At 43.4% G+C, this 14,609-nt stretch overlaps 1 protein-coding gene across 2 annotated transcripts in view; it reads left to right on the forward strand.

Annotated features, from left to right (window-relative positions):
• The window catches only part of ndufa10 (NADH:ubiquinone oxidoreductase subunit A10), a 63,481-nt gene extending 49,708 nt beyond the window's left edge, over positions 1 to 13,773 (forward strand). For both annotated transcript variants that reach the window (XM_068035887.1, XM_068035888.1), the window contains exons 9-10: positions 7,455 to 7,563; positions 13,499 to 13,773. In XM_068035887.1, coding sequence (XP_067891988.1) covers positions 7,455 to 7,563; positions 13,499 to 13,567 — 178 coding nt within the window. In that variant the 3' untranslated portion in view covers positions 13,568 to 13,773. The remainder of the gene's footprint in view (positions 1 to 7,454; positions 7,564 to 13,498) is intronic.
• Positions 13,774 to 14,609: the final 836 nt, after the last annotated feature.

The raw sequence follows: 14,609 nt of genomic DNA on the forward strand, positions 1-14,609 counted from the left end.
GGCTGCTGATGTCGGGGCCCCCAGATCCAGGGGCCCATTATGGTCTAGCGTTCTGATCACAAATTAGAAGGACAACTGAATCAGGTAATGTTGGTGTAATGGGGATTTTAATTCCTGGGCATTCAGTGGGTCGGCAATGGACCATGTAGTATTGAGGGCAGGGCAACTGAAAGATTTGTGGATATAATGAATGACTGCTTACTTAAACAACATGTGAATGATGAAGCAAGGGGCAATTGGATAGTATATTTTAATTGCTATTCGTGGCCCTGTTGCAGTATTCGTTTCCATGTGGAGGAACACTTGAGCAACAGTGACCACAATATTGTACTAGATGGGTGCATAAACTGCACCATGACTCTTTGGTGCAGGTTTGATAGATCAGCTCATCTTTTAACGAGAAAATGTTTGAAACATTCAGCAGGTCAGCCACATTTGTGGAGCAAACAGACAATTTAATATTTCACTCAAGAAGCTTGACACCATCCAGGGCAAAGAAGCCTGCTTGATCAGCATCCCATCCACCACCTTAAACATTCATTCTCTCCACCACTGATTCACAGTGACAGCAGTGTATACCATCTACAAGATGCACTACAGCAACTTGCCAAGGCTCCTTCGACAGCACCTTCAAACCCGTGACCTGTACCACCGAGAAGACGAGGACAGCAGACACAGGGGAGCACCACCACCTGCAAGTTCCCCTCCAAGCCACACACTATCTTGACTTGGAACTATATCTGCTGTTCCTTCACTGTCGCTGGGTTAAAATCCTGGAACTCCCTTCCTAACCTCTGTGGATCAACCTACACCACATGACCGCAGTGGTTCAAGAAGACGGCTCACCACCACCTTCTCAAGTACAATTAGGGATGGGCAACAATTGCTGGTCTAGCCAGCGATACTTGCATCCCATGAACGAATAATTAAAAAAAGTAAACCTTTGTTAGAACTGGAAAGTGGTGGGTAGAGGAGAACAGGCAGTAGGGTGATGCAAGAGTGGGCCAAGGTGTCACAGAGAGGACTGTCCCTTTGGAAAGCAAGGGAGGGAAGATGTATTTGGCAGAGGGATCATGCTAACCAGAAAAAAGACGATCTCTTAAATATAGGATATATAGGATTAATATATAGGTTAATATAGGATTAGTATAAATGGGTGGTTGTTAGTCGGCATAGACTCGGTGGGCCGAAGGGCCTGTTTCAGTGCTGTATCTCTAAATAAATAAATAAAATAAATGCGGAGGCTGGCAGGATGGATGATGTGGACGATGGATTCTGTCACGTTTGGTGGCGCAGGAGGGGAGGTGCGGGTAGAAGGAAATAGGATGGACTCAGCTGAGGCTCCTGCTTATTTCTTTGGACAGGAAAGGATATTTTGGAAGGTGGTATAATCAAGGCAGTTGTAATGGAGACAGAGAATTGAGTCCTTAGTTGAAGCAGGTGGGAAGAAATATAGTCTAGGTAATGATTAGCCTTGGAATTGTATTAAGTGTCAGTAGAATTTAAAAAACTTGCATTTCTATAGCTTGACCTCAGGACTCCCCCAATGTTCTTTACAGCCAATGAAGTTGAAACGTAGTCACTGTTGTAATATAGGAAAAATGGCAGCCAATTTGTGCACAGCAAGATCACACAAACAGCAATGTGATAATGGCCAGATAATTTGATTTGTGATGTTGATTGAAGGATAAATATGTCAGGTCACGAAGAATTTTGCTGCTCCTCTTCGAAATTCCCATGAAATTTTTTGCATTCACCTGAGAGAGCACATTATTATAATGTAAGGCATCTTGTGACGTTTTATCTATTGACTGTTATGATGCTTGGTGCATTGTGACTGAGGCAGGCTTGTTGGATCAGCTGGTCTTTTCCTGTCCTGTCTTTTCTTATATTCATATATTCCAATAATTGCTGTCTCTTTCTGTTCTTTTCTAAGGAAATTGATTTTTGCTGTGTGGTTAGGAGGAGTCTTGTTCTTCTTTCCGTCTAAGAGTAGGCTGCCATTGTCAAAGGCCCAGCACCAGGCTACTTTGCTCTTTTGGCTTGGAAATGGCCCAAGACACTACAAAAAATGTAGAAAAAAAAGAAAATAAGCAAAGTGCAGTTTAGAAGCTAGTAAATCCACAACATCATAAATGTCTGTCTGGTATTCATTGTTGGCATCTGCTATATTTTGTCGTTCCAACAAAAACCACGTCTCTTTTTGAATTCCATGTTCAGAATGTACTAAAGGCAGATATTAAGGAGAAGCTTTTTCAAGCAATAAAGTCAACTGCTGTGCAATGGGGCCCTCTAAAGATCAAAATTAGTTTACAGTACCAGGAAAGCAGACAAGATTTGCAGTGTGGTGTAGGCACCACAGGAATTGCCACTTGTGACCACGAACCAGTTCCACATTAACTGGACAGCATCCCTGCTTCATTACAATTGACATATATTCATGAGGTGGAATACTTGAAATATCATTTTTGCACCATGCTTACCCTGGAGGACTAGTTTGGCAGATTGTGGGCAGGTAAAAATTTAACCTTGCAGACAGACAGTAGCACATGTCATTTCCCATGCTCATATTATATGAAGTGTCAGGATTTGCACTCCAGTGCTAGTTCTCCCCGCCCCCCCCCCCCCCCCCGCCCCCCCACAAATGCTGCTGCCTGTATTAGACTCTTGCCATCAAGGCCTGCCTCTGTAGCAATGCTTTTTAAAAATTTATTCATGGGATGTGGGCATTGCTGACTAGGCCAGCATTTATTACCCATACCTAATTGCCCCTGAGTGTTTTGGTGAGCCACTGCCTTGAACTGCTGCAGTTCACGTGCTATAGATACACCCACAGATGTGTAGATAGAGTGTTCCAGAATTTTCACCCAGCGACAGTGAAGGAACAGCGATGTATTTCCAAGTCAGGATGGTGTGTGGCTTGGAGGGGAACTTGGTGGTGGTGGTGTTCCCATGTATCTGCTGCCTTTGGCATTCTAGGTAGTAGAGGTCACAAGTTTGGAAGGTATTTTTGAAGGAGGCTTGGCAAATTTGCTGCAGTGCATCTTGTAGATGGTACACACTGCTACCACTGTGCACCGGTGGTGGAGGGGGTGAATGTTGAAGGTAGTGGAGGGGGTGCCAGCCAAGCGGGCTACTTTGTCCTGGATGGTGTCGAGCTGGTTGTGTTGTTGGAGCTGCACTCATCCAGGCAAGTGGAGAGTATTCTATCACACTCCTGACTTGTGCCTTGTGGCACAAGCATTATGTTACCGTATTAACTAGATTGATTATTCTGTGAATTTGGCTGAGCAGTCTGGCTTTCGGTTTCTTTTACAGTTTTCTGAGGAGATAAAGGTACTGACAAACTTCAGGAATATTATTATTAGCTTGTCCTTTCCAGGACAAGTGTACAAAAGAAGAGCTATGCTGCAGGTTATATAGTAATGACAGTGACCAATCCCATACTCTCCAGCTGAACCTATCGAGAGCAAATGAGGCAGGCAAAAACAAGTTGGATTTCAAGGGGCTAAGGAATTTCACACTTGATGCAAGAGACTGCTTCCCAGTTAGCCTGTGTTTGTATAATTCATGCTTTGGCATTGATCCACGGTATGTTGTATAATTTACAAGTAAACTAAACCATAGTTGGGTCAACATACATGCATCCGAATCGACCACAGTCCTTGCCTAAAATGCTTGCTGCTTAAACATAATAACTGCCAAATTTGCTTTGGGATCAAAGTGACATTTAGTAAAAATGGCTGCACTTTGTTTCTGGAATTCCCCAAAGAAACACAGGTGAGCAGAGAATGCAATGAAGTTAAAACTACATGCTGGAAATACCCAGCAGGTCTGGCAGCATCTGTAGAGAGAGAGAGAGAAAAAGTTGGCATTTCAGAGTTCTGATGAAAGGTCACAGACCTGAAACGTTAACTCTGTTTCTCTCGCCACAGAGGCTGCCAGACCTGCTGAGTATTTCGAGCATTTTCTGTTTGCATTTCAGATTTCCAGCATCCGCAGTATTTTGCTTTTGCAAAGCTGTGGAGTTGAGAGTTTGTGTTTGTGATTTTCCTGCAAGTGTTGAGTGGCCACTCTTCTATTTTTGCTTACCTTCAGGAGGGGAATATTATAGCGAGAGTCTATCTCAAGGCACAGTGCACTCCATTTTATAGAATGATTGGACTGAATATTTCTGAAGTTTAAAAAAAAAAGTGACCATTTCCTTTTCCCTTTCCCCATGATTTGTCAGCATTCTGAGTTCAAAGGTTCGCTGTTTTAGGATTCTCAATTTGCCAAGAGTTTTCCAGGACCACTGCAACCAATGTGGACTTCTGATCTCTGCTGTGTCCTGAAATTTTTTGTGCATGGAAGTTGACATTGTGCTTTTTTTTTTCTGCACCCAACAGCTGTAAATTTTTGGAGCCTTAAATTACCGGAAATGTGAGCTGATAACGGCAAGTGAGGGCGCATCTGGGGCCTCAGTGAGCAATGAGACTACCAGTCTTAGAGAAAGAGTAGAGCGTGAACAACGGAAAGGAAATAGGGTAAATTGGAGAGAGAGTAAAAATGGAGAGGGAAAGAGCGATTCGATTGAGAGAGGCAAAAAAGACAAAAAAAAGTAAGAAAAAACAGTTAATTAAACCTCTAAGAGCAATTTACTTACCTGCAGGAATAAGACCCCACGGTTTCAATTATTCCCTTCCTGGGCCTCTGAGGGTGAGTAGCTTATATTGTTAAATACCAGTCCTAACTTTCTTCAACAAATTTAATTCATATTTACAGTACAAATGCAGCAATTTTTTCAGAACACATGGCCAGGTTGATAGCGAGCCCCTGTTTTTATGAGGCTAATGGCGAATTATTTTCACGTTAATAATGGCTTGCATCATGAACTCTCCGTTATATTGCTAGCAAATTCTGGCTCATTTGATTAGTTTATACAATGGACCACACTCCTGAATCTGTGTTCTGTCTTCATCAGAAATTTTTGCCTTGTGCTGGGATAATCTATTAGTAATAATGTCATATGAGCTCATTCTAAATGGCACCAATACGTCCTCTGCTTGAGTCGCTCTCTGCTCTGTACTAAATGCTGCCATTGTTCTATTTGATCTTTCTGATTTGGAAGACTGGATGCAGCTTAGATGGACAAAAGCATGAAAGGCTTTGCAACCTGAAATACAATAGGGCACTTGTATTAAATGCAATCGTATCACTCATTTTGGAGGGGACAGTGCAGGGGTTTACATTATCAGTCACTGTTTTGCCTAACTTTAAAACAAATGTCTTTAAGTCTCTTAGACATGGTCCTTAAAACCTTTGGCAATATAAAGTCGGATTATGGGCTGTATCGGGATGGCTAACGTCTGGAGGAGTGATTGAATTGCGCTTAGGAAACTCAAATCAGCCAAGATCTGTTAGTAAAGCAAAACTTAAAAAGCTAATGGATCTGTTGTAAAATTATCTAACGATAAGGTGTAGATTTTGGTGATGCTACTGTACAAATTCTTCATGTGCTCGTATCTCTTTTAATGGCTTCTTCTACTTCTTTGGCCTCCTTGTCTCGAGAGACATTGGGTAAGCGCCTGGAGGTGGTCAGTGGTTTGTGAAGCAGCACCTGGAGTGGCTATAAAGGCCAATTCTAGAGTGACAGACTCTTCCACAGGTGCTGCACATAAAATTGGTTGTCGGGGCTGTTACACAGTTGGCTCTCCCCTTGCGCTTCTGTCTTTTTTCCTGCCAACTACTAAGTCTCTTCGACTCGCCACTCTTTAGCCCCACCTTTACGGCTGTCCGCCAGCTCTGGCGATCACTGGCAACTGACTCCCACGACTTGTGATCAGTGTCACAGGACATCATGTCGCATTTGCAGACATCTTTAAAGCGGAGACATGGGCAGCCGGTGGGTCTGATACCAGTGACGAGCTCGCTGTGCAATGTGTTTTCGGGGATCTGCCATCTTCCATGCGGCTCACATGGCCAAGCCATCTCAAGTGCCGCTGGCTCAGTAGGGTGTATTTGCTGGGGATGTTGGCCGCCTCGAGGACTTCTGCGTTGGAGATACGGTCCTGTCAACTGATGCCAAGGATTCTCCGGAGGCAGCGAAGATGGAATGAATTGAGACGTCGCTCTTAGCTGACATACGTTGTCCAGGCCTCACTGCTGTAGAGCAAGGTACTGAGGACACAGGCTTGATACATGCGGACTTTTGTGTTCCGTGTCAGTGCGCCATTTTCCCACACTCCCTAGGCCAGTCTGGACATAGCAGCGGACACCTTTCCCATGCGCTTGTTGATTTCTGCATTGAGAAGCAGGTTACTGGTGATAGTTGAGCCTAGGTAGGTGAACTCTTGAACCACTTCCAGAGCGTGGTCGCAGATTTTGATGGATGGAGCATTTCTGATGTCCTGTCCCATGATCGTTTTCTTGAGGCTGATGGTTAGGTCAAATTCGTTGCAGGCAGCCGCAAACCTGTCGATGAGTCTCTGCAGGCACTCTTCAGTGTGGGACGTTAATGCAGCATCGTCAGCAAAGAGGAGTTCCCTGATGAGGACCTTCTGTACTTTGGTCTACATTTAGGTAATATGGTTTAATGCTGCTGTTAAAATAGAGGAGAGGGAGAATTGGATGTGTGCAGGCTAATTCTGAATATGTTGTACCATAAAATTTGCCTCTGGGAGACAGCAAAAACCTATTGTCCTTTTGTTTGTTTCTGTCTGTCACGGAATTTTTGAGTGAGCCTGGGAGAAGAGAACAAGTCAAGACAACTTGAAGTCTTGCTGTGCACTTGAATTTCACTGAAGATGAAAAATGGCCTTGTAATCATCCCACCCAGCTCATGACCATTTCCCTTGATCTTCGATTAACATTAGTGCTGTCAATCTTGGATCGCCTTTGCATCTTGGGGCAGGGCCCAGTGGAACAGTTTCATTTGGAAAGCAGGACACATACAGGAGTCTAACAACGAACTGTGCGGAATGTGTTAAGTAAATTGAAGCTTTCAACTGCAGGCTTTGATTGAGAAGGCACTAGCTGTCAGAAAAAATTATTTGAAAAGCCATTCACCATAATGAATTGTAAAAATTCAATCTATGCTGCAGTGATTCGGTTATGGTCTGCACCACAGAAAAGCAGTAGGGGGTGCTATGGTTACATTGAATAGGTTTTTGTGTGCAAGCAAAGTTGTCCCATAGTTACTCCTGTACTAGATTGTTATGTGTGCTGTTACTAACTAATGCATAGGAATGTTAGCATTCTGGATATGAGCGGATGTTATATTTTGGCAAAACGTGTAAAGTCCTGTAATGGTTGCTAATCCAGCAATTCGTCCTGAACATGGTCTGACAATAGCACCAAGTCAACAGCTGTGAGAATGAGACAGGTCCAATGCATTTTAGTGAAATGAATCTATTGATATAGTGATCTGTCATGGGAACAAATACCAACTCAAATTAACTTTTCTCCTTGAGTAGGGTTGAGGATAAACAGCGTGTGGCTGACCTGACATCCGTCCCCAGGTTCCTTCCAGAAGTCACAGTTGGAGCTCACGAGTTTGATGAAACGTATCATGCCTATAAGCTGGTAAGAAACTGGACGCAAACCTGCATTCTGTATTAAAAACCCAAAATGCTGGAAATGCTGAACATGTAGCATTTTCTGTCTTTGATTTCCAGGGTCTGCAGTATTTTGCTTCTCTTCATTCAGTATTTGTTTTTAAAATAGTTATGGATTTGAAAATGATTTGCAAGCTGAATAGAAGTGTAATTTGTGTCTGACCAGCTGCTTTTTTCTGTGAATTGCAATTTTTTTTTTTGCTTATAAAGGCAGTATCAAGTACCCCCAGGTCAGGTTCAGCACAGATGATGTACAGAGTTACGTCCTTCTCTACACTACTGATTATCAAAGCTGCAGAATAGGCTTAAGCTTGTAATTCTGCTTTCTCTTCCCCACATCACACATCACCCTGCTTCTGGATCTTTTCCAAATACCTATCTCAAGCAAACAGCTGGTCGTGCACACTCGTTTCTTCGCACTCTTCTCTTCCCCGCCCCCCCCCCCCCCCCCCCCCCAAACCTTCGGTGGAACATTGTGAGGTTTCTGCTTGGATATTATCCACAATGATGTAACCGACGCCAAACGTTGGATATGCAGGGTGGTGGTGCGGGGGGTGGAGGGGGAACTGGAGATGTAGTTGCTGCTGTTCATTGTCTTATCTCGGCATCTTTCTGCTCTTTTTATTTATATATATATATAGCTTGTTAAATATTCATAAACAATAATTCAAATTTTTGAGCATTTAAGGTTTTGTAACTTAAAGTTGAGGTTTTTTTACCCCATGGGATTTAATGTAAATTTTTTTTTTAAAATTCATTCATGGGATGTGAGCATTGCTGGAAAAGCCAGCATTTATTGCCCATCCCTAATTGTTTAGTTTAGTTTAGAGATACAGCACTGAAACAGGCCCTTCGGCCCACCGAGTCTGTGCCGACCATCAACCACCCACTTATACTAACCCTGCACTAATCCCATATTCCTACCACATCCCCACCTGTCCCTATATATTTCCCTACCACCTACCTATACTAGGGGCAATTTATAATGGCCAATTAACCTATCAACCTGCAAGTCTTTGGCATGTGGGAGGAAACTGGAGCACCCGGAGGAAACCCACGCAGACACAGGGAGAACTTGCAAACTCCGCACAGGCAGTACCCAGAATCGAACCCGGGTCCCTGGAGCTGTGAGGCTGCGGTGCTAACCACTGCGCCACTGTGCCGCCCTTGCTCTTGAGAAAGTGGTGGTGAGCTATCGCCTTGTGGGGTAAGGTTTGTGCCTGTGGTGGCCAGAAAGTTGGGTTGAGACTGTCCTCCTCTTTAGGAGGATGGCGGAATGGCAGGTTTCCCCTCTGTCTATCATTCTGTGCTAGGTTCGACACCAGGTTCCAAAGCTACCAAGAGGCAGCTTGATGCATCACCTAGTTCCCCCACCCCTTGCTACACACACAATTATTTTTTAAAGAAACTTCTCCAATTACAATATAAATTGCTCTTGAATAAAAATGTGTCTTGAACCCGCTGAAGGCCCTTCAGCTGAAAGACTCATTGTCAAAAATACATTGGGTCAGTGCAATGAATGGTGACCCAGCAGGCACGGTCAAAGCTGAGTTTTCCGGATGAGTGTAAAGAAAAATCTGATGTAAAAAAAAAAAGATATACAGAGCCGGTCACAGTGTCCAGCGCACAGTCTCTGTACGCTTCAATTCTGGCCGCAAACCACAACTGTTTCATGCAGCCTCTCGTGTTCCAGCAAGACATTTTGGCAGCATGGTTCAAAGCCTACTATTTATAGCTTGGCCACAAGCTGAGGAGTTACAGTGGAAGAAAGAGGGAAATATGATCCCAAGAGACCTGTCAGTTAATGAGTCCATGGAAATCACTGCAGGACTGAGCATCAACCATAAAGATGAAGCAAAATTCCACAGAATACCCTCCATCAGGCAGTCTTGTCATGCTTCCATTAATTATATTTTGAAATAGCATTTTACTGCAACCTTTGTCACTACAGCTACCAGCGTCCTGCCCCAAAATGTGGAAGTAAGGTCCCCCACCCCTTGCTACACAATTATTTTTAAAGAAGCTTCTTCAATTACAATATAAATTGCACTCGAATAAAAATGTGTCTTGAACCTGCTGAGAGCCCTTCAGCTGGAAGACTCATTGTCAGAAATACATTGGGTCAGTGCAGTGAATGGTGACCTAGCAGGCTCGGTCAAAGCTGAGTTTTCCTGATGAGTGTAAAGAAAAACTTGCTGTTTTAAAAAAAAAAAAATACATATTTTAAGCCGTTCACAATGTCCAGCTGTGGGGTGCTTTTGAAGGAGCAAGAGACTTTGTAACAAGTGCTTGATTATTCAGATCTAGTCTTGCCTGGCTTTCGCCCTGAACAGCCTTTTATGGATTTGGCTTGTCCAGTTTGTGGCCTGACTTAGCTAGACAGAAGTTTGATTAACGGAAGGCAGCTGTTGCGAAGGGCAGAGGGACTTGCTGCATTTTGCAAGCTCCTGTCTGTTGATGTGCCATGACATCAAGTGGGGCTTCTCCCTCAACTGTCCTGTTAAATAATGATGCCTCAGAGGTGCAACAAGGCTCTTAGTCTGGCAAAATCAACTAACTTGCTTGTACTACCAAAAGTTTGGCAGGTTAATGAAGGTACTCTGATCTTACTTCCTTAAACATAATTGATGAGCTCTCTTCTCGCTCTTCCTTTCTCCCACCTTCCCTCATCAGGGCTTTAGCACAAAGTTTTATGACAAAGAAGTTTGACATCTCTGACTGTAAACGATCCTATGTGAAATGTGTTTGTGCAGTCTCAAACCAATTTCTAGTGGACATAGGGCATTGCACATAGCTATCCAAATACATAATTTTGCTTCAAGGCTACTTGATCATAAGATCATAAGAACTAGGAGCAGGAGTAGGCCGTCCGGCCCCTCGAGCCTGCTCCGCCATTCAATAAGATCATGGCTGATCTTTTCGTGGACTCAGATCCACTTACCCGCGCTCTCACCGTATCCCTAAATTCCTTTATTGTTCAAAAAGATATCCACCTTAGCTTTAAAAACGTTTACTGAAGAAGCGTCAACTGCTTCACTGGGCAAGGAATTCCATAGATTAACAACCCTCTGGGTGAAGAAGTTCCTTCTTAATTCAGTCCTAAATCTGCTCCCTCTAATCTTGAGGCAATGCCCTCTTGTCCTAGCTTCACCTGCCAGTGGAAACATCCTCTCTACTTGTATCTTATCCATTCCCTTCATAATTTTATATGTTTCTATAAGATCCCCCCTCATTCTTCTGAACTCCAATGAATATAATCCCAATCTACTCAGTCTCTCCTCATAAGCCAACCCCCTCAACTCCGGAATCAACCTAGTGAACCTCCTCTGCACCCTCTCCAGTGCCAGTACATCCTTTCTCAAGTAAGGAGACCAAAACTGCACACAGTACTCCAGGTGCGGCCTCACCAGTACCTTATACAGCTGCAACATAACCTCTCTGCTTTTAAACTCAATCCCTTTAGCAATGAAGGACAAAATTCCATTTGCCTTCCTAATTACTTGCTGTACCTGCAGACCAACCTTCTGCAATTCATGCACAAGGACACCCAGGTCCCTCTGCATAGCAGCATGCTGCAACTTTTTACCATTCAAGTAATAATCCTTTTTACCGTTACTCCTACCGAAATGAATGACTTCACATTTATTAACATTGTATTCCATCTGCCAGACCTTTGCCCACTCACTCAATGTATCTATGTTCCTCTGCAAAGTTTCACAGTCATCTGCACACTTTGCTCTGCCACTCATCTTAGTGTCATCTGCAAACTTCGACACCCTACACATGGTCCCCAACTCCAAATCATCTATATAAATTGTAAATAATTGCGGTCCCAACTCCGATCCCTGAGGCACACCACTAGTGACTGATTGCCAACCAGAATAGCACTCATTTATCCCCACTCTCTGCTTCCTGTTAGTCAACCAATCCTCTATCCATGCTAATACTTTACCCCTACTGCCATGCATCCTTATCTTATGCAGCAGCCTCTTGTGCGGCACCTTGTCGAAGGCCTTTTGGAAATCTAGGTACACCACATCCACTGGGTCCCCATTGTCCACCTTGCTCGTAATGTCATCATAGAATTCCAAAAGATTCGTCAAGCATGACCTGCTCTTCATGAACCCATGCTGCGTCTGCCCAACGGGACAATTTCTATCGAGATGCCCTGCTATTTCTTCCTTGATAATAGACTCAAGCATCTTCCCCACTACAGAGGTTCAGCTAACCGGTCTATAATTCCCCATCTTTTGTCTACCTCCCTTTTTAAACAGTGGCGTCACATCTGCTGTTTTCCAATCTGCTGGGACTACCCCAGAGTCCAGCAAATTTTGGAAAATTACCGCCAGTGCACCTGCTATTTCTCCCGCCATCTCTTTTAGTACCCTGGGATGCATTCCATCAGGGCCAGGAGACTTATCAATCCATAGCTCCATTAGCTTGCCCAACACTACCTCTTCCGTAATAATGATTGTTTCCAGGTCCTCACCTACGTTCGTCTCTTTGTCAATTACTGGCATGTTGTTAATGTCCTCCACTGTGAAGACCGATACAAAATACCTGTTCAATGCCTCGGCCATTTCATCATATCCCATCACTAAATTCTCCTTCTCATCCTCTAAAGGACCAACGTTTACTTTAGCCACTCTTTTTCGTTTTATATATTTATAGAAACTTTTGCTATCTGTCTTTATATTCTGTGCTAGTTTTTTCTCATGTTCCATCTTACTTTTCTTTATAGCTCTTTTTGTGGCTTTCTGTTGACCTTTAAAGTTTTCCCAATCTTTTAGTTTCATGCTGTTTTTGGCTACTTTGTATGCCTTCTCTTTCAATTTGATAGCCTCCCTTATTTCCTTAGACATCCATGGCAGATTACCCCTTTTCTTCAAGTCCTTCCTTTTCACTGGAATATACTTTTGCTGAGCACTTTGAAAAATTGCTTTGAAAGTCTTCCACTGCTCGTCAACTGTCCCACCATAAAATCTTTGTTTCCAGTCTACTTTAGCCAAGTCCTCCCTCATTCTGTTGTAATCCCCCTTGTTCAAGTGCAGGACCCTGGTATTGGATTTTATCTTCACACTCTCCATCTGTATTGGTGGCTGGTGTGGATAATGCAAGGAGTAGTTGTACTGTTAAGGTTTAGGCTGAGGCACCTTATTGGGGAATATTGGAGGGAGCTTTCCTTTGCAGATAGCCATGCAACTGATCGGGGTGCCCAAAATAGAAAATATATCTTACCCTTGCACTGGCATCTTTCACAGAATAATAGAGGGGGAAAGAAGTCTGGATTGTACCAGGGGCCTGGTGATGCCCTGAAGGACCACACATGACAACTTTTAAAGATTAATTGGGCCAATTTAACAAGGTTGTTTGCTGAGGACATAATTCTTGAGGGGATCTATTGACTATGATGCAGTAGACATCAGCCTGTCTTCCTGCAGCCTGCTCCACTCTTTTCCTAAGCCACTTTGCCTCACTCCCTCTCCCTTCCTTAAGCAGCTTTAAAACTTTCCTGTTGGTCATGCTTCCAGTCACCTTTCCTGGTCTTCTCCCATTTCCTGCTCAGTTCGACCCTCTAAAATTCCTTGGAGCTTTTATATTGTGTCTTTCACATAATTAAATGTAAACTGGTGATTCACTTTCAAAATTATGATTGAATGTATTGCATCTTAGTGGAAGATCTTTATAGGATTCAATTTATAAAAAAGAACAATTGTTCTAAACAGAACCATATGGGGTGTACAGTAGTTAATGAATATCAATTAACTTTCCACTCATTAACTGGAACTTTAGTGTGTACTGATGCCAAGCAACATGAAAGAGTTTCAGGCTGGCTTTCCTGTAATCTGTACAAAATGTTCTCATCATGGCTCTGTGTTCTCGTTCTCTCTCTTTTGTTTCAGCTCCCGGGTCGAAAGTATGAGAAAGGTTTCAATGCCGATGTTGGGGATAAGTGGATCTGGTTAAAGTAACTGTGTGGCTTCCAGAAGAACAATTAAAATTGATTTGAAATGAAGAGAAAGTGGTAAGGAGAGTGAATTCTGTGGCTCCAAGGTGAAATGGCTGGCTTCCCGCTGGGCTCAGCATGGCAAATCTATCTGGAGTTACCCTTGATCTGTGCAGAATTTTGAGCACCTTATTAATTGACTGTAGGTATCTAATAAAACTTGACATTGAATTTGCTGTGTCCTGTTACTTTAAATGAAACAAAATGTGACAACATGTAGCAGGTTTGGGCAAACGTTCCAAATGTGGGGTGGTCATTACATCAGCGTTTCACTGAATGCTGAGTTTAAGAGTGAAATGTATCTCACAGTATTGTTTCATAATCCATTGGTCCTGCAGCAATGACTGACTCCCTGCGGTCTTCCCTTTGCTCAGAGGGCATACTTCTGCTCTCTGATCCTGTCCTCAACAGACATTCATGTACTTGTGCTATCTAGCAGGTGCCGTCATCTTAAAACAAAAACACCCAGAGCTACCTCACCACCGCCTCTCTTGACCCCTCCACTGCCTCTTGTCAGACTGCTTATCTGACATCCAGTCTTGCATGAGCTGAAATTTCCTCTAATTGAACATTGGGAAGACTTTGTCATTGTCTTCAGTTCAAGCCACTGATTCCATCCCCCTCCTTGGCCACTATCTCAGGCTGAATCAGACTTCAAAACCTCAGTATCTCATTTAACCCTGAGCTGAGCTTCCGACCTCATATCTCTCCATCAAGACCACCTACTTCTACCATCTTAATATCGCCTATCTTAGCTCCTGCCTCGGCAACCCTCGTCCATGCTACCGTTACTCCTAGATTCAACTATGATCAGGCCTCAGTAAGAATGACGTGCACAGTTTTGGTCTCCTCACATGGATGATATTGAAGCTTTGGAAAGGTTGCGGAAGAGGACTGTAAGATTAATTGCTGGCTTAAATCATTTGGTTACTTAGGTTTAAAGAACTGGGACACTCTAGAGAAGTGTAGCCTTTGGAGTGATGACAAAATGTGAATGCAGTGTGGGC

The sequence above is a fragment of the Heterodontus francisci genome, chromosome 7 (genome assembly GCF_036365525.1).
Source record: "Heterodontus francisci isolate sHetFra1 chromosome 7, sHetFra1.hap1, whole genome shotgun sequence".
Classification (NCBI taxonomy): Eukaryota; Metazoa; Chordata; class Chondrichthyes; order Heterodontiformes; family Heterodontidae; genus Heterodontus; species Heterodontus francisci.